The 25,919-nt window shown below is 39.2% G+C and overlaps 1 protein-coding gene across 4 annotated transcripts; it reads left to right on the top strand.

The window, feature by feature from the left end:
• The first annotated feature begins 520 nt into the window (after nucleotides 1-520).
• Nucleotides 521-24,622, top strand: sfpq (splicing factor proline/glutamine-rich). 4 transcript variants are annotated; one of them, XR_476795.2, is made up of 12 exons: nucleotides 524-1,724; nucleotides 2,668-2,856; nucleotides 2,940-3,241; nucleotides 3,332-3,427; nucleotides 3,515-3,711; nucleotides 3,848-3,932; nucleotides 4,079-4,190; nucleotides 4,285-4,333; nucleotides 4,500-4,606; nucleotides 23,723-23,771; nucleotides 23,853-23,945; nucleotides 24,518-24,622. XR_476795.2 is itself a non-coding variant. In XM_016675296.1 (11 exons), exons 1-11 carry the CDS (start codon nucleotides 1,174-1,176, stop codon nucleotides 8,937-8,939), a joined length of 1,755 nt encoding a protein of 584 aa, XP_016530782.1. In that variant the 5' UTR covers nucleotides 1,078-1,173; the 3' UTR covers nucleotides 8,940-15,574. The 4 variants fall into 4 exon arrangements, 3 of the variants coding, with proteins under 3 accessions (XP_007560067.1, XP_007560066.1, XP_016530782.1); XM_016675296.1 differs by lacking the exons at nucleotides 23,723-23,771; nucleotides 23,853-23,945; nucleotides 24,518-24,622 and adding an exon at nucleotides 8,826-15,574 and having other exon boundaries at nucleotides 1,078-1,320; nucleotides 1,368-1,724; XM_007560005.2 differs by lacking the exons at nucleotides 23,723-23,771; nucleotides 23,853-23,945; nucleotides 24,518-24,622 and adding an exon at nucleotides 8,829-15,574 and having other exon boundaries at nucleotides 521-1,724.
• The last annotated feature ends 1,297 nt before the right edge of the window (nucleotides 24,623-25,919 follow it).

Here is a 25,919-nt window from a genome sequence, read left to right as displayed (position 1 = left end):
CTCAACAATGAAAATGACAATAGTGCTCCAACAACTCAAAAGACATGGTGTAATACAAATTATCTATAGCATTGATATTTTCTAAAGTAAAATATATTTTCCAACAAAAATTTATAAAAGGTACAATTTTCTGCTTTGGAATGGGAAATAAACAGATATCTGCAATGTTACTTACATATAAGTGTACACAAAAGCAAATATTTTGTTTTAATAAATTACTACAAAAATTGTGATTTACATTTCATATGTTTAAAAAGAAAATTTAGAAAAATAATTTAATAAATGCACGAAAAAGTGTATTTTCTCCTATTATCAAACAAATGTACAACAAAAGCAGAGAATAAGAATCAGCTATTTTCTACACATTAAAATTACCCCGAATAACAATAATAACTGTTGCAGATAACAGTATCTGCAACGTAGCAACTGACGGCTGATATTTGACACTTTTTTTTTTTAGATAAAATAATTTAAATTCAACCGGAACAAATGTGAAGAAAGCAGACTCTTGAAAATCTGGGGATTCGTTTCTCTGCTGCTCGAACTACATCAAAAACGTAGCGACGGACCAATCAGAGGCACTGGGTGAAGATGGGCGGAGTCATCATTTTCTTCTGAGAAAGAAAGACTCATTTCTGCTCGACCGTTGGTCGCCATTTTGAGGACCTTTAAGGAGCTGTTAAAGTTGTAACTACGCAGTTAATTATTTGCGTTTTTTTTAAATAGTACTTTCGCTCGCATAAGGATAAATGTCTCGATTCAACAATAACCGTGGTGGGTACGGGATGAATCAATTTCAGCCACGCAGAGGCGGAGGTCCCGGTGGCCCTATGCGTGGCGGCCTAATGGGAAACCCGCATTACCGAAACCACCCTTTCCAAAACTCCAACCAGAACCGGAGGGGAGGCAACAACAACTTCAGCGGATCGAATAGCCAGAATTCCCAACAGAAGTCTGCGCAAAACCAGTCGAAGCCAATTATTCCTCCACCGAGCCCCGGACCGGCCCTCACCATGAAAGGCCCGATGGACCAACAGAAACCACCGGCCCAGCAAGAGCAGCAGAAACAGAACCCTCCTGTGGACCAGTCGAAGACCCAGACTTCAACTCCAAAACCGGACACGACCCCCGCTCAGGCCAACCAGAACCAGCAGATCAAGACTCCGGCTGGTAATGCCAACGCACAGCCGCAGAAGCAGCAGCAGCAGCAGACTCCACAGCAAAACCCGAAGCCGAGTCCACAACAAGGCCAGAAACCCGCACCGCAACAGAGCCCCAAGACGGTTCCGCAGCAGAGCCCGAAACCCGGTCCACAGCAGAGCCCGAAACCCGGTCCACAGCAGAGCCCGAAACCCGGTCCACAGCAGAGCCCGAAACCCGGTCCACAGCAGAACCCGCGACCCGGTCCACAGCAGAACCCGCGACCCGGTCCACAGCAGAACCCGCGACCCGGTCCCCAACAGAACCAGCGACCTGGTCCCCAACAGAACCAGAGGCCTGGACCCCAGCAGAACCAGCGACCTGGTCCCCAACAGAACCAACGGCCCGGTCCGCAACAGGCGTCTAGACCAGGCCAACAGCAGGGCCAAAGGTCTGGTCCCCAACAGGGCAACAAGACCGGTCCAGTCCAGGGTTCGGGCCCTAAGCCGCCCCAAAGGGCGGAACCGATGGGCGAACAGAGACCGAAAGAGGATCCCAACAAGAGCCAACCAGATGAAGCAGGGGTGAGTCTAAAACCTGTCAGATTAACAAGACTTAGCAGCAGCTAATGGCGACAGACACGGTGAAGAAAAGCTAGCTGACGTTAGCCCGCAGCCATCTTGTTTAACAGTGATTCACTTTGAGAGGTTATTTTTATTTCATTAAACAGAAATCAAGGCGCTGAAAATTTAGTATCCGTGTTTTTTAGTTGCAAATGGGTTTCTCAAGAGGTACTAACTTGTTTCATGTTAAATAATTACTTGACTTAAATCAATATTAGAACTAAAAGAAAATAAAGCAACGATGAAATGCACCTACATCTGGGCTGGATGGGCTCAACCTTAGTAGAGAATAGAGAATAAATAACCTTCCTCAGTTGAGAAATTCAGGTTTATCAGCAGCAAGGTGTCAGAAAAGAAAGCCAAATCATGTCAGTTAACACAAAAACTTAAACATAAAAATAAAATACAAACACTGTACAGTGAGACAGAATTTAGAGCATAATAAAATACTGTGTTATTAAAAATGACATGGTCCGATTCTAAGAAACGTGCAAAAAAAAGAAAAACAAATGACAAAAGTCTTCAGTCTGATGCTTTGGTCTCAATTAGCTCTTTTTAAGGATATTTTTGTTTAGAGACTTCATAATTCATTTTATTTGTTGTTTGATTTGTTTTGGGTATTTAAAATGTCTTCCAGTTCCAGTGTTAAATGTTCACTAGAGTTTAAAGTTTATTAATCTTTGAGAATGTGTTTTTGCTTTATTATGCCATTACAATCATATTATTTTAAAATGGTTTCAAAACAACAATATTACTGTTTATTACAATAACTTCTGGGACCATTTATTGTCCAGAATGAATACATATTGTCCAAATGTTTTGTGTCAAGCCTGGGCATAAAAAAAGCTGATATAATTTGAATGGAGTTTGTCCCTGAATTAATTGACTGTTTTATCGTTGACAGACGTTCAAGGCAGCCTTGTCCATGTTGCTGAAGCCTGGAGAGAAGTCCTACACACAGAGATGCCGTCTGTTTGTTGGTAACCTGCCAAATGACATCACAGAAGATGATTTCAGGAAACTTTTTTCAAAGTATGGAGAACCTTCTGAAGTCTTCGTCAACAAAGGAAAAGGCTTCGGCTTCATCAGACTGGTAAGAGGCGATGCTCTGAACTGTGACACCAGCTGAGCACGAGAAACTTCTCCAGCTGAATCTGTTTCCTGTTTGTGTTGTAGGAGTCGCGCGCGCTGGCAGAAATCGCTAAAGCTGAGATGGACGACTATCCGATGAAGGGCAGACCACTTCGTGTTCGTTTTGCTACACACTCCGCTGCGCTGTCTGTGAAGAATCTGTCTCCATTTGTTTCCAACGAGCTCCTGGACGAAGCCTTCTCGCAGTTCGGGATGGTCGAGAGGGCTGTCGTTGTCGTTGACGATCGCGGACGCTCTGCAGGGCGCGGCATCGTGGAGTTTGCTTCCAGAGCCGCTGCCAAAAAGGCTCTGGACCGATGCAACGAGGGCGTTTTCCTTCTCACCGCGTAAGCTTGTTTTTTAGCTATGCACACAAAACTGAGACCTGATGGCAAAAGTTCCTGAATGATTTCTCTGACTTATTCATCTCTCTCCAGGTCGCCCCGTCCTGTAGTTGTTGAGCCTCTGGATCAGTTTGATTGTGATGATGGACTTCCTGAGAAATTTGTCCAGAAAAACCCAAAATTTCAAGTGTAAGTTTGCTAATTCGGTTGCTTGTGTTATGCTAACCTGCCTCCATGATTCAGTCTAGTCTAACATGCTGGATGTTTGTGTTTCAGAGCGCGTGAGCAGCCTCCTCGCTTTCCCCGCCCCGGCTCCTTTGAGTTTGAATATTCCAAACGTTGGAAGTCTCTGGATGAAATGGAGAAGCAGCAAAGGGAGCAGGTGGAGAAGAACATGCGTGAAGCGCGCGAGAAACTGGAGAGCGAGATGGAAGATGCTTACCATGAGCATCAGGCCAACATGCTGCGGCAGGGTGAGTCCCAAAGCTGCTAAAGCAAAAACAAAAGGCTGCAGTTTTACAGTGAATAGAAAATTAAACAATATCTGCCAGTTTACTGTTCTCTGCTTATGTGATCATCAGAATAATCATTGTTTTTGTTTTCCTGCAGAACTGCTGAGGCGGCAGGAAGAGCTGCGGCGCATGGAGGAACTGCACAACCAAGAAATGCAAAAGAGAAAGGAAATGCAGCTCAGGTATGAGAATGATCAGTTTTGATTTTTTAGAATGATTTTGTAACCATATGGAAATATAGTGTGTCTTTAGGGTAATACTGAATTAAAACAAACATCACACTGAGGAACTTATGATGATTTTTATTTATGTTTTATTAAATAAACAGACAGGAAGAAGAACGGCGCAGACGGGAAGAAGAGCTTCTCAGAAAGAGGGAAATGGAGGAACAGATGCGCCGTCAGCGTGAAGAAAACTACCGAATGGGAAACTTCATGGATGTAAGAGCAATTTTATGTTCAATTCAACAACATATGATTTAAGTTTTGTTTTTGTTTTTTTTAAACCTGTTTGATTGCTATTTCTGTTTCACAGAGAGACGTTGACATACGGATGCACACCAGTGGCTCCTTAGGCATGGGAGGTAAGTTCCACTGCATTGATAGATGGAGTTACGCCAGAGACAAAAAGCTCAGTTTGATGTGTAATTCAGTTTTAAAGTCAGTTTGAGACATTTTCAGTTTGTTTAGTCAAGAGAGACTGAGTTGTTTTTTAACTCTGGGGTGTTTAACGCGTTGTTTTCTCATCAGACATGGCCTTCAGCGGATCCAGCCAGAACTTTGCGATGAGTGGCCTCGGCTTTGAGGGTCAGTCTGGACTGGGATCGTCTCCAGGAGGCATGATGACCAGTGAAATGGTAATGTATCCCACTTTGGGAATATAGTTCACATGTGGCTGTTTATTTTTTCTTTTTCTATTTGTGTTAAATTTCTGATGATGATTGTAGACATGGAGGCCAGCTGGGCCAGCAGCAGCGTAGAACTCAAGTAGCTTCCTCTCTTTTTAAGACTTTGTGGTTGGCGAATAGTTGGAATATGAAGATTTTAAAACATTGTTCTCCATGGCAGCTTTGTCCCCTGATTAGCCCTGGATTAATCACATTTAGCTACAAAACCTTCATCCTGCACTAAATCACCAGATAAATCTGTCAATGTTCCTTCTGCTCACTTCTAGTGTGTCATCTGTGTCCATAGAGGATCTTTGCAAGCCCTGTCTCTTGTGAGCGTGACAGGCACTTTGTTTTGTGGACAGCAGAAAACCTTTTTTTTTTTTTTTTCTGTAACTATCAGCAGCGCTCCAGTTGAAACGTTTGCTCCATTTTTACTTTAAGGCATAACTTTGATGAACCACAGAAATGGGAACTTGTGTTTTTGGGTGGATGTGTGGAATCTATATCTCTACCTCTGTTGTTTGAGCAACTTTGAGACCTTTAGTAGGGCTGTACTCGGTCTGCTCCGCTACCTTCACTTTCTAGTAACTTTTTTTTTTGTAACTGCAAATTTAGAATGCTTTTAGTGCAGGATGATGGTATTAAAAACATAAAGGACTTCATCAGAGGGGTCAGGCAAAAATGGAGACTATTTGTGCTGTAAACATGTTGGTGTGTGTTGGAGTGAAATATATTTTTTCTCTGGAAGAGATTTTCGGCTGACAGCTGTTTACATGCTGCAGAACTCACCATATTCATAGTTTGTCTGATTTCAGTAGATATGTCCCAGTCAAAACCTAATCTGATTCTGACTCTCCATCAGTGTCCCATACAGGCGATCTGGGGCCTGAAGTGACTTTTAATGGTTTATTTTGGCAGCAGCAATCTTGCAAAAGTCCAGAAAGCTTTTATAATGCTCTCTGTAGGACTGGGAATTTGTCATTACTTATTATCATAAAAAATATTTCTGATCAGAATAATTCAGATTTATCATGATAATTTATTGATGTTTTAATACCCCCCCCATTTGCTCCTATGAGCTAAAATAAAGGCCAAAATGTGATGAAATGTAGTTGCTTTGGGCAGATTGGTGATGGTAATCCCACTTCATTTAAATGGTGTCCTTCAGAAGCCTGATTAAAAACGGCTGTCTTTGACAGCTGGTTTGTAGCTCTGTCTGCCAAAAACTTTCTTAAAAATAATCCTCCAAGCTGCCCTGACTGAGCGTCTGGACCGTTCATAGAGTCTCTGACTGGACCTGTCCAGCTACAGGCTTTGTTACACTGGTGTCTTTATCCTGGTAATGGTGTTTGAAATTCTGGGCTAATGCTAGCATGTGTGGCTATATCTGGGCACTGTACAATTAGCTGAAGCAGCAAATATTCTCCTTTTTTCTGTGATCTTCAGGTTAATGAGTAAAAAACTGTGATTGTTGGGTTAAACTCAGACTCATAAGTTCATAAAACACAGAATCTCAGATGATCATAAACTCTGATCATTTCCCGATCCGATACTCTGGATCAAATCGGGTCATTCTGTGACTATCATTCATCTACAGAACTGTTTCTCTGAACTTTGAACCACCGTCAGGTTCTGTTATTCTTGTGATTAATGAAAAACTGTTTCCTCTTTGTGTTAACTGAGTTAATGTTTTGTTTTTGACTTTTTTTTTTGTTAATGTACATTAAGGTAAGTTGGAGACGCACTGCTGCAGTGCCTGTTAAATGTTTAGCCCCTTCAGAGACGATCAGAGGCTAAATGATCACTGCTGAACTACGTTACAGCAGCAAAGGCTCTTCTTTAAAATACAAGGGATGATCCGTCAAAGTTTCTCATGCTGTTTATGAGAGTAGCAGTTTAAAGACTTCAGAACTCTTAAGATTTAATGCTCTCGTAATCTTAATTAAAAATGTGGCATTTACTTAATTTCACTGTTGTTGCTTTAAGTAAATGTTTAACGGTTAGAATAAATAAGTTCTTTAACAAGAATTCACTATGAATATCAGCTGGTTACTGTCTAAAGTCGAGTTATCCTTAGTTTAGATCTTTTGAGATCAGACTGTCACTCATGAAATAGTACAATATTAATTTATAACTTTAGGTGTTATTTTAGTATCATTGCAACTCACACCAGTTCATCCCTCGTTTTCTAGTTATGACACTTTTTCTGACTTGGGTCTGGTTCTGAGAACCTAAGGCTACGTTCACACAGCACGTCTTGATGCTCAGTTACAATTAGTTTTTCTATGATTCAACATAATTTTTTTTTCATGGTCGTTTCAATGCGACCGCAGTGAGACTTCTGTGTGAATGGTTTACGATCCCAAAGCGTCCCGCATGTACAGGAGAACGTAGACGTCACACAACAGCACTCTGCTTACAGCAGTAATGACGGACGCTGCTGTCTATGGATCAGCTTGTTGAGTTGTTGAGCAGTGAGAGCCAACAGTGTCGTCATAAACTTATAACAAGACCAAGGAAGCTAAAGGTTAGGCAATGAAAAATTAGAATATGTCCTGCCTGCTATGTGAACGTAGCCCAAGCTGACCTTTAAATAATTTAGTATGGGAAAGTTTTTACTCTTATTTTTGCAAGAATTAATTAATATTCTTACCTAATATCTATGCAACAATTCATCAGAGTTTCCAAGTCTATTGCTGTCATCCCTTGTGAAGCTCTTGATTTATGGTTTTAAACTGAGGGAGGATAAATTCATACTGATTGAAACAATGGTTCAGTTATCTTTAATTCTATTTATTCATTCATATAATATTTCTGTGGAATCCATGAAGGTTTGATCTTTTGTCTACAATATTTTAGTTGGACGTCAACAAACTTCCTATCGGCCATATTGGAGGACATCCAACAGCTTAAAGGGGCAGTACTGTGTAAAATTGACTTTTAGATTTTTGTCATGATATAATGATATTCCCTCATTAAGACATGCCTGGAGTGTTCCCTCGATTCCTTCATGCATGTTTAATCTCCATGGCAACCATTCAGCTGTGCAAAACTCCTGGTTGGACCTAGCTCCTCCTTCAAGGCTTAACTCCTCCCCCTACTCAACTCCTTCAGACTAGCCAGTAGCAATTATCAAACACCTGGTGGAACTGCTGAGATCATAACAGGACCTATTTCTCAGAGCAACGCTGGTAAAAATGTTAAGTCATATTTGATATAAGGTTGAAGGATAGCACATTATTTACACAGATGTGTTTAGGTATTTATTTTTATTTAATAAGTTTCTAGATTTACTTCTAAAAGACTATTTTAAATGATCAGCAACACACTTTCTCAAGTTCAGAAATTATACAAATTTTATTTACAGCTGATTACAGTTTAAATATATATACATTTTTATTCTATTGTACCCAACACACTGAACTTTAAAACCGAGGTGGATACTTGCATGAGAGACCAATCTTATCTACCACCACAAAGGTCTGAAAATCAGCCGCTGTTAGAGGTTTGACTGACAGACGCGCCCAACAGGTCACGTCTGTGCGGTGCGGTTAGCAAACGTCACACCTGTTTCCAACCGTTTCCTTTTTTTCCACAAACATTTGCGGCATTGAAGTCCAAACTGGAAATGTGTTTGGTAAACTTAGCTGTCCTTTCTGCTCCTAGTCCTATGATTGAGATTCTTTTTTTTTTTCTGTTAAAGAAAAAAATCTCATCATCCTGAATGTCATTTTGATGATCGCTTTCTCTGGTTTTTAAGCTAATTGTTTGTCCTCCAACATGGTGCTGGGTATTTTTCTCAGTGGCGTCTATAGAAACTGTGTTGCGATATGACTGATTAGCAGCTGGTGAATATGGTCTGTACTGGACCTTAAGAGCATTATGTGCTATAGGCTAGCATGCACTGGAGAGCAGAAGACAACAGGAAGGCCCAGACTAATGAAAACGTTACCCTCTCTTCCTTCTCTGTATGTAACCTGTGGCACCTGTGGACCTTCTATTGGAACGAACGTTTCTCCGGATGCGTCTCCTGCTGATTGTTTCATAAACCTTCACACAATACATACAACGCACCTGTTTTCCACACATTCTTTCACGTCTCCACATGGACATGAACTGTGTGCCGCTTTCGCACCGACTCCTTCCCTTACATTAATCCTCATCTCCCTGCAAATTCCCACAAAAGCAGCGCAGCGAGCGCTATGTGCAGGGCGGCGCTAGAGGAATGGGCGCCGGTGCCGCAGCGTACGGCCGCGTCCGTGAGGAGTTTGATGGCCCCATTAAGAAACCCCGTTTTTAAACGCTGCGTTTTGTTCCAGCAGCAATATTTGTAAAGCTACTCCAAGACGAACATGTTGAGTCACAATTATTGTATTTAAGTTGAAACTGTTGCATCATTTTATCCATTTAATTGATTAGTTTTATAATTAAGTCGATACTTTTTTTTTTTTTTTTTTTTTTTACTTTGTATTGCCATTAGTGTAGAAAGGTCACCCCGGTGTGATCCAGTTGTTCTTTCAGACCATGTATCCTTTTCATTTCTAGATGTATTTTTCTGTGAATCGTCGTGAAGTGATAACTGTAACCTTTCTGAACCTCCTATGGCTTTGTTTGTGCCATAAAATACTATTTGGAGTTGAAACATGACTATAATAAAGACAAACTGGTTCCATCAGGACAAACCTTTAACGTTTATTCCTAAACCTCAATTCTGATTCCACCATTTTCCTACAGCAAGATGATAACTGAAGAAATACTGGCAGTAAACCAATCACGTTGGGTCTGTGAGGGCTTCCTGGGTTCAAAGTTGGGCTAATGACCACATACACATGCAGTTCAGTATTCAGTGAAGTTTCTCAGTCAGTCCAGCTGTTTGGTCACACTCGCTTCTCTTTAGTTTGCTAATTGGTGTACAGCAGATCACTCCATTGAACTCTGGTATCTCTGCTTTCAGAATCGCTCATTCCCAGTAGGTCTGTGATTGGATTGACGGTTCGCTTCGTTTCATTGAGTCAGTGTTTACTGGAAGGGCTCAATGCCTCTAATGTGCTTGTGACCTTTTCCACACATTCATGAAATGTCTTATGATCTTTGAGTCAGAGCAGTTTCAACCAGCTTGCTCTTGCCTGAGTGTTAAGAGTTTATTATTCTCCTCAGGAGGTTGTCGTTGCTGTCAAAATGGGATGTTTTGTTCCCACAAAACGTTATTTTTGTTCTTTAAATTTAGTCCCACAAATTACAGCCCAACTATGACTTTACTAAATCACTGCCATCTTAAGGGCAACAAGCCCCACCAGCTGCCTCTGGGTGGTGGCAGACGCGTCAAACTGTGGTGCCTTGTGACTATTTTTGAATCTGTTTTATTCAGAAGTGTCACAATTACTCAGAAAACTGTCCAAGCATGGACTCCAGTAACCGGTCCTGTGTTAACACACGGACCAGCGCGGTCCAGATGTGACCCTCTGCAGCAGTTTTCATCTTTAGTTTACCTCTTATTTCTCTGACACTCGGTTTTAAATGCACAGGAGTGAAAGCATGCATTTTCTTTTTGAAAACAACTTAAGTTTTTTTTTTATTATTGCTTAAAATGGAGTACAATTCAAACATCACTTTGTATGAAAACTTTAAGTTCAAAAGCAGATCAGAAATAAAACATTTCACATTAACGTTTAAAAATTGACTAGAGGCATTGGTAACCCTTTTGTTGCCCTTCACTTTGTCTCAAGTTTGAAACATGAACAGAATTTTCATAAAAGAAATATTTCTAATCTAAAACCGTGTATAATATGCCAGATTCTGTACTAAAAATCATCAAATGTTTGTCTTTTGCAAAGAGGGTAAAATTGTACCTTTTAGCAGCTGAGTGAGCTCCCTGCATGTAGCACTTAGCATTCGTCAACAGCTCATTTATTAGCCGTAGTTTAGTGATTTTTCTGGATCCCAACAACGGACTGATGACATTTCTGTGTCTGGCCCTACGTTCTTTGAGGATTGCTGGTGTTTCACACCAGCTGGTTGCCCTTCTGTGCTGCGTCCATCTTTTCTTTCTCTTACTGAGAGAATTGCTTTAGTTTTGACGTTCTCCAGTTTACATGGACTCGGTTTGATCTTTTTCTTTTCACCAAGTTGCCATGTTGTGACCTGTTGTACACGCATGCTTGGCACTCAAGTTTCATACGGTTCTGCATGTAAATGTCATTATTAGCCAATTTTGAATTTGACTCAATACAATGAGTGATTTATCAAGAAGATGACGTTTCTTTACTGTAGCAAATGTGCCTTAAAATGTAAAACGGTTTCAAAGGCAAAACATCTTGATCCCAGTCAGCATCCTTTGTGCTTAATGAGCAGCGCTGAGTTCGGTCTGGATAGATGGTAGAACCTATTATATATCAAGAATTATTGTTTTTTGTTAAAAAATATCTTTCGTTCATTGCTTGAGTGGTCTTACCTTAACCATAAACAAAAACCTCAGTATGGTGTTTTTAGTTACTGAGCATCATGGTGTCGGTATTTAATGAGGAAGTCTCTCTTTGCACCTCTAGTTTCATACTGCCAGACTTTGACTAAACAACAATGTCGGATTCCTCGGTTGTTTGTGTGACACCATTTTGAATATCTGCTGGACAACAATGCTAATTGCTGGGGTGATGAAATGGTCTACTCCGATGAGGAGAAAAGAATGCACAAATATCAATTTCTCACCAAAATATTGACATTTATTTTTATACCTGGTTCCTGAGGGATAAATCATCCTCTCTGGTTAAAGCAGCAGATGTCTTCTCATTTAAGAACAAGCGTTGTTGTTCTTCTGCTCATGATCTGACACCATATGTGTTTAGCGCCACCTTTTGAGTGGGAGGAGTATTGTCCTTGCTGCTTGGTACCGTGATAAAACTCTGGACTGCAGTCTGATCTTCACAGGGTCCTTACTGGCCGTCATGTCCAGAAAACAATCTTTATTTCACTCAGGTTTCAGAGTGGAGAAGAATAGAAGCTGCAGTTTCCTGTTCATAGTTTTAACATCCCAGATAATTATATGGTCAGAATATAAACTGAATAAATCCAGACTGAATTTATAAACGTTGAAAAGCAGTTTGGATTTCAACTTTCCACCCTATGTGGTAAAATAATTTTACTACCAGCTTTGGCCTCTAAGCACAATTATTAAGGGCCTTCAAAAAAACGGTTGTTTCACTTTTTTATTTTAATTTTTAAAGAATCTGAATCAAATCTTTTACTCTGGAATTAAAATTCATACATTTGTCAGTTTGGACAGTTTTTTTTTTTTTTTTTTTTAATTTGTGAAACCCCAAACTTGGTGGGTTTTCTGTTTTTTGGCATGAGGATCACCTCTGATTGGATCCTAGTTTGAAAACCCAGAAGTTGGAGAAGACATGTAACCAACCTGTAAACATCCTGTTTTTTAAAAAGGTAATGTATCTTTCAGCTTTAATATCTACGGAAATATTAAAATCCCATAATAAATGTCTGCGGCCTTTTGGTATTTATCAGCAATTATTGTCTATTGCGACTAAATTAGACAATTTTTAGCCTTTTAGTAGATTGTGAATAAAACCATGGTGTCATTTTTAAAAATTAAAATAAATGTTTCATAAAATTATCTTGTCCATATTTCAAAAGTGTTCTGGATAATCTTTGACACTTTCATAACTACTGACAGCTTTTGTCAGATCCTGAATAACAGAAAAGTAATTACCTTTTTTTTTTTTTTACATCAGTCATTTACAGCTAATCCAAAAAATATTCAAACCCCTGGCAGTTTAAATGAAGACATAAGTCTATTTCTGTTTGCAAATCGCTCAAAATCACCTGAATGAGTCACCAAAAAAACAAAAGATTCATGTTATGATTATTTCATGATGAACACGAATTGATAATGCAGCAGTTAAATGCTTCTTTAATTACCAAGCAGCTGTTTGCATTGTTTACTCTGAGCAAATGTTATTACTTCCAGTTGGTACATTTAAGATTAACCCTAAATCTTAATCTGACTGGGGTATGAATAATTATGGACCTGCATGCGTTATGGTAAGCTTTTTTCCATATTGTTCTTTCTGATTGATTCCCATTTTTTACTGAACTCCGAAGGAAACTTTTAAACGGATCCAGATGTCAGTTTTTGGACCTTTTTATTTTGTCGTTTTTATCTGTCAGACTTTTTTTCAGCTTTTTTATTTTATTTGATTGAAGCTAGAAGATGAGAAACACAAGTTCACAACATGTCGACTCAATGCAATTTACCAAAAAAAAGTCCTTACAATTCAATCATACACTTTCCAAGTCAATTAAATCCAATCTAGTTGATCCCAGTTATCAAACAATCCACCAAGTTTAGATTATTGGTTTTCTATCTAAGGAAATTCAACAGATTGCATCAGATTGACTTCCACCATTCACTCCTCCTAGATGAGGATGTAGCAACAGTGAAGAGGGAAAAACTCCCCAGTAACAGGAAGAAACTTCCAGCAGAACCAGAACCAGACTCACTTTGAACGTCCATCTGCTACGACCGATTGGTGGTTTGGGAAGACAGAGCACACACAAAAACATGAGCACTGATTCAGGAGAACTTTCTTCATCCATCCATTATCTTACATAATCTTCCCTACTGTGGTTGCGAGAGGTGCTGGTGTCCATCTCCAGTGGTCAATGGGCGAGAGGCGGGGTCACCCTGGACACATCGCCAGTCCATCGCAGGGCAACACAGGGACAGACAGGACAACCAACCATGCACACACACAACCACACCTACAGAGAGTTTAGAGACCAGTTAACCTGGCAGTCATGTTTCTGGACTGTGGGAAGAAACCAGAGTACCCCCATAAAAACCCACCAAGCACAGGGACAACATGCAGAAAGACTTCAGGCCGGGAATCAAACCCAGGACCTTCTTGCTGCAAGGCAACATTGCTACCAACTGCACCACTGTGCAGTGGAGTGCTTTCTATGTTAGAGAAAAGTAAGATATTAGTGGCAGCAGTAGCTCATTTAGAGGCTTCATCTGGAGAAAAACGGCCAAAGAGAAACTCTGAGCCACTTTTACAGGCTAGAGGAGTTTAGAGCTCAACTGAACACAAGACCAGGAATAGCTTATTTGAAGAAAACGAAAGAATGTAAAGTTTAAAACTGACATGGCAGCAAATAATGCAAATTGGAGAGTAGTAGGAGAAAGTAGGAGGTAATTTTGACTGCCAACAGCCTCAGTCTGCAGCAGCGTAGCTACAGAGAAAGCTCCGGATAATCTGAACCAGACCATCAGCTTTATTCAGAAGGAAAGTTTTAAGCCTCCACTTCAAAGTAGGAATTGTGAGATGTGTAAGAATATTTAAATGGAACATTGGAGTTTATAACGGGTAAGAGTTTATACATTTTTTCAAACTTAATGAAGGCCTTATTTTCAGCCTAAATCAGATCAGACGTGACTTTTAACATTGGATAAATGTGGCTTGTTCTGCTTGGATGTTACATGTTTGTGTTGTATGAATGTTTTCTTTAACAGGTCTGACCAGCTCTAAAGGTTTTGGACTGTAAGACATTGTAACATTGATTTAATTTATAGATCCAAGCAGCAAATGTGCTTTATTTTATAGTATTTCTGTTTATTTCAAACAAGGACAAATAGCTTTACGATAAGATGATTTACAAGATCAACAGCCGTGCTGGGATTTTTCTCCTGCTCTTTCCTCAGTGAAATTATTTCCTCTATTTTTGGGGATTTTTTATTTTTTATAGTATCACAAATATTTAGTGGCATATAATTAAACATATATCCAAAGTTTAAAGAATATACTTCAAACTTGTTTTTAATGCATTTTTAAATATAAGTCCATTTGTTTTGTCCAATGTACTATAATCTTACTGGCTCAAAAAGCTGAAGTTTGAGTTTCTGGATGAAGTTGTGGAAAGTTGTGATAATTTTCACTTCCTTCTATTTGAGTAGAAATCCTCATTTCCCCCCACAACGTTAATTATTGTTTGCAAAATGAGTTGTATACATATTTATGATTTAATCTGGTAAACTATATAAATTCAGCATCACCAGATTAATACTCAAGATGACTTGCAAAATAAAAGATATTCCTACATTGGAAAACGTTTTTAAATCCTTTCATATAATTCTCTAATTATGGAATAGGCATTGATGGATGTTTGGACATCTTGGAGTGTTAACTTAAAAGGCATCTTGAGTCACAAACTGAAAAGCCAAATAAAACTGCATATATAGCAATGTTTAGCTTTTCTTTTTACAATAAAACATCATGCATAGCAAGACGTCAGTCATAGTACTGATTTAGCTAAGTTGTGTATTTGTATTGCTGTGTCTCTTTGTTGGTGTTGTATACAATTTGTTCTTCTTTAACAGGTTTGATCATCTTTAAGATGTTGGACTATGGAAAGGAACCAAGAAAGTCTGTAGCTTCTGCTGGACCGTATTAGTTCAGTCTGTATAGTGAAGAAAATAGGAGGAAGCACTGAACCCTGTGGTACTCCATAAGTAATCCTGATGTGTGAAGATTTTTCAATATGAACGAACTGTAATCTGTCATGTAAATACAATCTATTATAATTGGTATCGTCTGAGATACCATTTAATATTAAATGGTATCTCAGAAGCTCTGGTATGAACATCATAAATGAAATCCAGGCACTGAAATATCTTCCTGATGTGTCGCTGGTGCTTTGGTCATGTGTTTAGTTCAGCCTGTCCGGTTACCCCAGGTGGAGCGGAGTTCAGCAGGAAACGTTGCTCACATGTAGCTGAGCTTTTTAACCACAAACAACAAAAACAGACATGAAAATTGTTGTTTTTTGGCAGTAGGAGCTGTGCTCCAAAAAGCACTGGGGAAGTTTGAAAATAATCGTCAGTGACATGGGTACAAACTCCCAGAATTCCCCTCTTTAATTTCATTATTTAAAACAAGCTTGAACTTTTTTGTTCTCCATAGCTTTTTATGTGGCCCTCTAGGCTGAAGATAAGTTGTTTTATCTGTAAACTGCCAAATTACTCCAGTGTGAAAGGTGTTCAATATTAATTTTAAGAAGTACACAGGTTTCGTTAAGTCGAATGCAGGGGCTGCTATTAATGTTTTCAGTTTATGTACGTTTTCATTCTGCCACAATCGGCCCTTTGAGGACATTTGTGATCTTGATGTGGCCAAAAATCAAAGGCTTTGACACCACTGATCTGTGGACCTCAGTGTATTTTAGTAAGTAGCCGATATTCAGGCATAAAATGACTCGCTGACAATAATCACCTGCATTGGAAAAAGGCATGAAGTGATTTTTATCAACAGTGGAGGAAACCAGACTTATTTTACATTAGGTTTAAATTGGGCTTAAAGCTCTGTAGTTGATTTTTACTAAGAATTTTCTGCAGTTTTGCCCTTTGATTATTATGAACAAATCATTTGCTGAAGTTTTTTTTTCCACATTTCGTCTTGTAAATCTGCTTTAGTGCTGACATTCTCATAGTTTTACTGTAGCACTAACCTGGAGGTTACCTTTGGTCTGAAACGATGTAATTTCTGATCTCTTAGTGAAAAAGTTTGCTCAATTTGTGCATTCTGCTCTCCAAAGGAAAATGTCAGCATTGTCTCCCGTCAGTTCATCATTAACTCCTGTTTACCTCCTTTGCAGATGCCCTTTTGTTGCTCATGTGCTGCTCTGGTAAAAAATAAACTTGCAGAGAACGTACTTCCCTCGTTGATCATTAACATTGGGAACTGGCGTAGTTTGGATTCCTTCGACCGTTGAAAGCCAACATTTTCTCTTAACTCTAAAACAGATGCTTTATCAGCCTGGTTGTTTTAGAAATGAGCTTCGTTGAGGTTTCTCACCACACAGAGAAAAACGAAGCTTTGGGTTTATTGCAGTTTACACTATTGTTGACAATATCTAATGTCATGACTACGGTTCATAGCAGCTGTTGTAATTGGCTGTTTTACTGCAATTTTATAGATTTACATTTTAATTCCATGTCCATTAAATTCAGTTTATATTATCACCAATTCTCAACTCAAGGCACTTTGCAAGAGAACAGATTCACTTCATATCAAGAAATGCATTTTCATCTCACTGCAATCACAAGAACTAATTCAAATTCATTAACAAAAACTCCCATTTGATCCTCATTTTAATGCAGTGCAATTTAGTTTATTACACCCAACAGTAAAAGGTTTTTATCCAACACACCAGCCAGTTGGATCAAGGAGTAAACCTTCCTTCCAACTAATTGTTTCCAGTCGATAACGTTTCAGCAGGTATGGGATGATGGTGGATGATGATGGTAGTTAGAAAAAGTGGTCAGTGTATCCTCCAGCAGTCCATGCCTACAGCAGCATACCTGCAGAGATGCTTCAAGATGGGTACAACTAGTTTATATTCTGAACTTTATCAAAAAGGTCAAGTTTTAAAAGTGTGTTGGAAAAAAACTTGGGTGATAAAAGATCTACCTCCCGTTCTACTTCACTACTGCACTTTGAAGTGTCTGTTGGGAACATATGGACCAATCAGATCTCATATGATGAATCTTCTAGATTTTAGTGCTTCAGTTTTTTAACTTTATGGTAGTAAAGAATTACAATAGTTCAGCCTTAAAGTTACAAACGCATGGACTAGTTTTCCTATGTCACTGTGGTATGAGATGTTTTTCATTTTGTAAAATTGTGCAGGTGAAAGAAGGAACCTGTCCCGGTCAAAGGTGATGCGAAGTCTTTGTACGATATTACTGGAGATCCAAGTTAAGTACGGAGTTTGTTTTTCAGATGCTCTGCTCCAAAGAGCTTCCACATTGTCTGAATTTAACAGCAGAAAACTGAGTATGTCTTTAAGAAGTGTGTAGTCTGCCTAATTTATTAGATTCATCAGGCTTTGAGTACATCATCTGCATAATTGTGGAAATATACCCCAACCTGTCTGATAACAGAAGAACATATACAGCGAAGAAAAGGGATCCAAGCACACAACTCTGTGGTACTCCATAATGAGCGTGAACAAATTATCTGTAAGATAAATCAGCCTGATGCTTTTTATTTATTGCTCTTTTTGTAAGAAAAAATTGTGATCAATTTTATCAAAAGGTCTTTGATCACTAGCTGCGTTTCCATTGACTATAAAATTGTGTAAATTGGAATTCCAAAAATAAATTTGGTAAGTGGAAATGCCAATTTTGGAAAAACAAAAAAACCACAAGTTTTTGTGCTACGTTGACATGGTAGTTATTCTACTGCATCAAAATCAGTGTACTCCGTAAAACAGCAGTGGTAAACTATTTTTTTTTTTTGCATCACATGCATTATGTGATTAGCAATAGGATGTTGCTACTGACAGAAATGACAAAGATGACAGGAAGTGATGGCACGGCATGTTTTTCAATGATTTGTCGCGTGACCAAACTTAATCACGTCTGATTTTTATTGCATTTTCTATTTAATGGAAACACTGCAGTTGTAAAATTGTTCTGCTTTTTTCTCTAACATTGGCAGAATATACTAATGGTGACAAATTTTTACACACGTTTAAAATGGAAACGCAGCTAGATGCTGCCTGTTTGGCAGTAAGCGTGTTGCTCACCTGTAGCTGAGCTTTTAAAACTAGAAACAGACATGGAAATGTTTCTTGGGACAGAAAACTTACCCAGAATTCCACTCTTCAACTGTGCTGATAGAGAAAGTTTGAACCTTTTCTCCTCATGATTAAAGTAAATAAAAGTTTTGGATTCAAAAAAGTCTTCACAAAAGTCTTCAAAATGCATTTTTTTCATGGGAAGATGTTTATTACCTGGATGTGGACGTCTGATCTGGGTTTCACCCACTGCCTGAACGATTTTCTAGTTGCATTGCTAATGCTGTTAAATCCTATTTAGTTATTATGAAATGTTGCTTTAGCACTGTGGGCTAGGAGACTTCAACCTTCAACCTGCTTCAGTTGGAGCAGAAATGAAAATGTTTCCCCCTGTTAGTCAGGAAACCCAGACATGTTTCCATCACAGAAGAGATATTGAACTATTACTGAATGTTTTAATGACTTTTGAATTGAATTAGCCAGTCAGTAATAAAAACATCAGACTGACTGCATCAGAGTTTATTAAACTCTAGTAGGAAGGCTATTTACCTGGGAATCTTCTGCAGCTTACCTTCCGTGCTTCGAGGTTGACCAGCATGAAATATTAATGCTAACATTTCAGTTCAACTCACAATAACAAGTCAGCCTTAAGGAAACAAACTCATATGTTCCATCTTTAGGTTGGGATTTTTATGAATATGGTTTCAGATTCAGTTATTTTTCAGCTGAAGCCCTTCCTGCCTGAACACCCACTGCAGGTTAGATATAAATAAGCCTGAAACAATTAATCAGATTAATTATAATTAATTGATTATTGAAATAGTCGACTAATTTAGAAATCTATGTATTGTTAATTGGCACTGAAAGACGAACATTCAGTTCTGTATTTACCTGCTGAAAATGTATATTTAGGATAAAAACACAAAACTCAAGAGGCATAGTTTTAGCTTCACCTGGTCCATTTTCACTAAAGCAATGCTGTTATTGCATTTTAGACAATACATTTATTATGTCTTCATTTGTATTAATATATCTCTAATGTATGTAAAAAGACTTAAGTTGTTAAATTAAAAATCTGCACAATGTGCCAATTTTTTATCTGGGTGATTAATCATCAACATAATTGTTGGTTGCATCTGTAGGTACAGGTGATTAGGGTCATGGTGCACAGTGCAGCATTCAGTGAGTTCTCCGTATAATTGGCTTCATAACTGGATATTTCAGACCAGAACTGGCAGCATGCAGCCTTACCTGCTGCTCTGCATGTGTTCAGTTAACAGCTAGCATCACGTTCATGTTAATTATTGGTGTTAGCCATGTGTATCGTTAGCATTTCAGTGCACATTTTCAGTAGAAGAACTGGACCGACCCAGAGGGGTGTAATCTGACCTCTGACCTCCAGTGCATCCCAACATGAAGTGCCTCCAGTGGCAGCTTAACGTTTGCAGATGGACGCTGTGTGTGTGTGTGGTTGTGTGTGACGTTGGCTACCTGAGGTGCGTTAGCTGCTGTCAGAGGCAGGCCGCCCGCTTCTCCATACACACATCTCCTCTGCAGTTGGGTTACTATGACGATGAGTAGTTCTGCAGAGGTCAGTGGACAGTAGAGCCTGGACTTGTTTACACTGCAGCCAGAGGTATGCTTACACAGATGATCTGAACAGTAAGGTAAGTGTCCCCTCCCCTCCATGTTTCTGATTGCAGCTGTGCTTCTCTCAGGAGCGCTGAGGGCTTCTGGCATCACACTGACAGGATGGCGTCACAGTGCAGAAACGGGCCTGGACCGGGGTGTGTGGGTGGGAATGCAGCACCATGTTGACCTCTGCTGTATGTGTGTGTGGGCAGTACGTTACCTTTCTCCGTATGTTTGCAACAATACACCCGTGTGTATCTGACTGGGTCAGAACCGGAATCAGAATGTGTGGAGTAACATGCTGAGTATCTCCAGGCAGAACCAGAAACAAGGATTTTAACTTCAGTTGAACTTCTTTCAACAAACATTTTATCTTTTAATATAAAGGATAAAATTGATTGGTGGGATTTTTTTTTTCTTTTATAACTGTAAAGACGAGGTTGAATTCATGTAAATATTCATGGTGCTGATCTGGAAATGTTACATTTTAAAGGGGCAGCACTATGTAAAATTGACTTTTTTTAGCTTTCCGCCATGTTGTAATACTACCTCATCAAAAACATACCTGCAGTGTTGCCTTTTTCCGTACATGTTTGAGAAATCCTTTCATCTCCATGGCAACCATTCAGCTGTGCAAAATGCCTGGGTGGACTTAGCCCCGCCTTCAAGGCTCAGCTCCTTCAGACTAGCCAGCAGCAGTTAGAAAGCACTGCAGAGCTCATTATAGGAGCTGCTGCTCAGAGCAACACTGGTAAAAACAAAGGGTTGATAAGGAGCCATGTTGGGGCGACTTCCTAAAGTCATCCCAGACGGCGTTTCAGAAAGAGCAGGAGTTTTTAAAAAGACAGAGGCCCAACTTAAAGATGTTAAATCAGGAAGTAAATTGAGATATTTGATATATAGCATTTTTATAATAACTGAAAGTATAGTTACTTGATTATATGCTATGCTATAAAATGGCCCCAAGTGCCTGGAAAATTCATAACACTGCCGTGTTAAGGTTTTTATTTACTTAAACTATTTGAAACTGATTCAGATTTCGTTCTTATTCATGTGCTGCTGATTTTCTTTTGGCCTCGTTATTTTTTTCTATTGGAAAAACATCAGGCAGGTTTTGTGTAAAAGCTGTTGCTGGATCTGTTTCTGCTCCATACATCACAACCTGTGAGGAAATGTTTTAGTAGAGCTGGTCCTGGAATATTTATGGTCCCTTATGGATGGAAAAATATCCAATCATCTTTGAAACTGTTGAACTTTGATCTAATTAGCTCCAATAAATGATAGAGGTCAGGAAAATCAGGTGGTTTCTGTTTATTCTGTTATGTTCATCTTAAACCATGAACTAAAGGATAGGAAACCAGCTTAATGTTTGTCTCTTGGCTGTAGCTCCTTTATTTACAGTTTTACTTCCCGTTCCACATAAACGTCGCTTCCTGTCTGAAACGATGGAAACCTAAATGATGGCAAAGCAACTCGAAATCAAATTCTGACTGAAATTAAACAGAAACATAATTGTCTCCAAGTTAGAATATTAGATTTAAACTATATTTTACCATAAATGAAACAGTTTCATTTTCATATGTCTGAAATTTAAACCCTATTCTTGTTACCATTTTATATTTGATTCAGTGAAAAATGGAAATAATTCCAGAAACATGTTCAGTGTTCCTTAACAGAGACATGCTGTGCAAAATTCACACTTTGCATGTTTTTGTACTTGCGTTTGGGTCTCTACTGCTTTTAAAACCGTCCCAGGCGGTTGAATAATCCATCCCGCTGGTTTTTGGCAGCAAGTTGATGGTTTTTTGTGTCTAGAATAGGAGCAGTTTCAAAACCTTCATGGCACAGCGCCGGTACCCAGCAACCCAAACTGAGCTACAGCACATTTGGTCAGCTGGTTTTATAGCTGTGTGCTCTGTACAATGGCTGCTGGAAAAGACGTGTGTTTTGTTGTTGGCTTACTATGCAGAAACCACTTGCTACATTCTTGTTGGTTGTACAGGAGGCTCTACTTCTGCTTTTCAAAGATGTATGGTTGGATGATTGTGCATCTCTTTGCAGCCTTTCTGTGGCATTCAGAGTTTCTGTTGGATTGGATTTAATGAGGTTTTTATTTACACCTAAGTGTAAATGTGAAACTCGGATATAATTATATTTAAACATTGATTAAATAAGATTAATGTGAAATGATCTGAAACGTTCAGAACTCTCGTTTGTGGCTGTTTGAACCCAGAACCTCTGGGTGGAACTAAAATAACCAGGTGAGATGAAGGAGGATCTGGTGTGAACTCCTCACCTTCAGCAGGAGGTCGTGTTTGTTTTATTTTTATTTTTTGTAAATGTAATGCACATTTTTAAGATCAGTAATTACATTTGAATTACAAAAGCTGGTTTTAATGAGTCAATGAGACATTTTTGACTTGGGTCATAAATTGTAAATCAGATTCCACAAAATCTAACAGTTCAAAATGTTTATCTGGGAAATAATTTTCTTTTTGTTTTAAAAATATCTGTACAAAGTCAAACTGGCATTTAAAGGATTAAAATCCTGATATCTGATGGCAGTTTGTTGAAGTGGACATTTTTGTCTTTAATGACCCAAAGACGGCCAGTTTTTAATCCGTTAGAGAAAATAATCCAGAGTCAATATTTTCTGTTTACACATCAATTTCAAAGTGACCTCATGTCACCAAACCAGCTCTAAAGGGTTAATCTTCTCAGGTTTGTTGAATGTTTCATAGGTTTGAGCACAACTGAAGTTTCGTTGATTTATGCAAGAAAAGAAAAAAATTAGCATTTTTCCATATGTGGGCAATTTTTTTCCTTCTCGGTTTTATAATGGACGTAAGATTTCCAGTTTTCTAAAGTCGAACTAAAAATTGGGCAGTGTGCTCTAATTGAGGAAAATTTGACTGAATGGACAAAAATGTCAATGAAATCAACCTTAAATTCAGTTATTGATCTGCTAAGTGTTGCATGATGGAGCCTCACTTTGCTGCAGTAAATCCATAAACTGTTCAGGTTTTAATTCTTGGCTTCCTGCCAGCAGAACCCTGATGGGGAGTAAAAACAAATCCATGAATTGGAAAAAGTTTTTTTCTTCTTCTATTGTTTGGAAACTCGGTGATATTTTCTGGATGACTCACTTCCTGTTTATGCTGCAAAACGTTTTTCTGCTGCAGTAAACGACCTGATTAATCATTTGGTCTCTATTATTGCACAATAACTGATGATTGTGTTTTACTCTCTGTTGCTCCTGAACTGGACTCGTAGCTCTTCATGGTGGTACTGGGAGCGCTGTGGTTTGGACCGGGTCGGGCTTTTTTTATTTTCTCTGCAGTTTTTCTGACTGAGTTTAAACTTTGGGTCAGTCGATGGTCGCCTCGGTTCTGTTCAGCTGGTTGTTTGCAGTCGTTTTAGCAGGGAAATATTTCAGTCAACAGAACCAGAAGATTTGGATCAGAACCGGCCTGTGGTTGGTGTTCAGTGTGGAAACTCTTCTGTCGCTCATGGAGGTTCTGGTTCTCCCAGATCCTCAGAGGAAGTTTTATCAGTCTGCACTGTGACCCATTTCTCCAAACAGAACCTTTTTATCCGATCGGCCCAAACCGTCCTCCCTCCAGTCTCAGTGTGATGCCAGAATGTCCCTGTTGACCTTAGATGACCCCTTGTGTCTAAAAGGGTGTCGGGTCTTAAAGTTTTGGTGCCGCTCTGCCGGGTCGGTACCAGCTGCGGTACCAGGACCGCCTTCATGCCTGCTGACTCAAACAGCAGCTCATTCTAACTGATTGTAACACGGCCGTCCCGACACACACTGCTGACCAATCACAGCCAGGCTCTTACTGTGTGTTCTTCTCACCTCAGGAGCCTCGACCAATCAGAGGAGGCTGACGGTTCCACCTGAGCAGCCATGGTAAGGTCGTCTTCTGCGTGACCTCTGGACTCTGGATGCTTTCCCAGCTGACTGACTTCCTGTCCTCCTCTGTTCTGGCAGGTAAAAATCACACCTGAAGTCTGAGAACAGGAAGCCATGGAGGCTGAACTCCATCAGGAAGATTTAAAATGGTTCACAACTCAGTACAGGAAGGTAAATGTCAAAGGTTTCGACTTTTATTAAACATCGTCTCCCTTTTCTTTGAACCTTTTCTTTGAACAGATCTTTTGCTTCATTTAGTATCAAATGTCACACCAGGCCACTAGATGGTGCTGTGGGTTTAGCATGGCATCCAATGTGCTCATGTAACACAGACATCCTTCATCAGAACTGTGTTGAATTGAACAGGTTAAGTAGCTTAACGTTGTCCGCCATTGTTTTTGTTAAACGCTGGAGCCGTGAGCTTGTGTAACTGAAGAGCGGCTGTGTCTAAACTGGGTCTTAGCTAAATGACGTTATGTGTTTGTTTGACCTTCTTTTTGAAAATGAGGTCAAAATATAAAAACTATTGGGTATTTTACCAATATGAAAGCCATTAAGTTTTCTCTCTAATGAATTTATTGGATATGCTATTGTAAAGTATTGTCTCAGTATTTGTAACCTCTTAGCGGCTCTCATTGCCGAATTTCATTACATTGTTCTGCATTCTATTTCTCAAAGATTTTTAAACAATATAAAGAAAAAAGGTAAAGGGGAATCATTTCCTGACGTTTGTTTTCTTTCAGGATGAGGCAAGTGAAGCTGCAGTACCGGGATGCAACCAGCAGGGGGCGGACATCTGCCGGACAGATTCTGTTTTTCTGTTGGAAAATAAGAGAGCAAAAACTGTTTTTTGTTCCTGCCTGAGTTTATTCAGCTGTTCAACCAAAATAAAAATAGCAGAATTTCAGACAATATAAGCCCAGAGTTGGGCTTATATTCGATAAATGTATCAAGTTACATTTATTTAAATAATTTTGTGGCAGGGAGAATTGTACTATTACGAGTATTTTTACTACATGGTACTTTTTACTTTTACTTGAAGCATCAAGTAAAATTTATGAATATTCTACTGCTGTGAGTAACGTCACTGAATGAAGAACAAACTCGTTTTAACTAAAAATTCACCAGACATACCTGTAGTGTTTGTTGTAGTTTCATAAGCTTGTTATTGAAAGAAATGTATTTGGAAAAATGTTTCTCTTGCTGGATTTGTAATTGTTTCATTTCGGTCTTTAAAATAGCAACATTTCCACAGAACTTTATATTTTGGTCCATCTGATGATGCATTTCTTAAAAATTAAATTATTTTAATCAGTTACCCAGTACTCGAGTAATCTTTTTACCATTTTGCTTACTTTTACTGTCGTAAAAATGTTGAAGTAGTGCTGCTCTTACTTGAGCTCAGGTACACTCTGCTCTCTGTTGGCACTTGAGGAGGTGAACGTATCGCCTGTATTTGGCGGGATCAAGACAATCTGTGCAGCTCCGCCTCGCTGCCTCCAGCTCCGATATAACTAAGGCTAAAGGTGCAAAGTTTCCGCCGCGGCAACACGGTCCCATGCCCAGTGTTGGCTGTCAACCCTGGAGGAAGTCCAACACAGACGCAGCAAGACAATCCGGACTCCATCTGGGTCAGGTTCACGTCTCACCTGAGCTGCTGGCGGGACGATGGTCCTGGAAGTTTGGAAACATCGTTACGTTACACCTGGGTTCTGGTTCAGTAATCTAGATTATTATAGAAAATGGTTTTCAGCTGTTTGTGTAAAAATGCAGTAGAATCTGCAGCATCAGACAAATCAGGTGGGAAATTAATTATTTTCACTTCTGAGTTTGATTTTACATCTTTTGCTTGCAAAAAAACTGCAAAACTAGAAGTTTACAAAAGGTTAAAAACCTGCGGAAGAAAAACAATCTGAATTGAACCGATTATTCTTAAATCAGCAAAACTGATTATAAATCATAAAGCGATAGTAAGGAAGAGGATTAGGGCCATTTGGGAAAAAAGTTAATTCTTGTTTTTCTCAGAAGTTTTGACTCAAAATTCTGACTTTTTTCTCTCTTTCTAACTTTTATCTTTTGAGAAGTTTTTTTTTTTCCAGTGGCCCTAGTCGTCTTCCGTAAGATCGAGTTCATTCAAGCTAAAAT

The sequence above is a fragment of the Poecilia formosa genome, unplaced genomic scaffold (assembly GCF_000485575.1).
Source record: "Poecilia formosa unplaced genomic scaffold, Poecilia_formosa-5.1.2 Scaffold112, whole genome shotgun sequence".
Taxonomy (NCBI): domain Eukaryota; kingdom Metazoa; phylum Chordata; class Actinopteri; order Cyprinodontiformes; family Poeciliidae; genus Poecilia; species Poecilia formosa.
Note: the sequence above shows the minus strand (reverse complement) of the source record. Positions and strands in the feature narration are given on the sequence as shown.

Bases quoted from the DNA above. Each gene is read 5' to 3' on its own strand.
- sfpq (XM_007560004.2), top strand. From the start codon at position 750: ATGTCTCGATTCAACAATAACCGTGGTGGGTACGGGATGAATCAATTT. The intron at 1,725-2,667 runs GTGAGTCTAAAA...TATCGTTGACAG, and splicing joins GCCAACCAGATGAAGCAGGG to ACGTTCAAGGCAGCCTTGTC. The intron at 4,191-4,284 runs GTAAGAGCAATT...TCTGTTTCACAG, and splicing joins GAATGGGAAACTTCATGGAT to AGAGACGTTGACATACGGAT.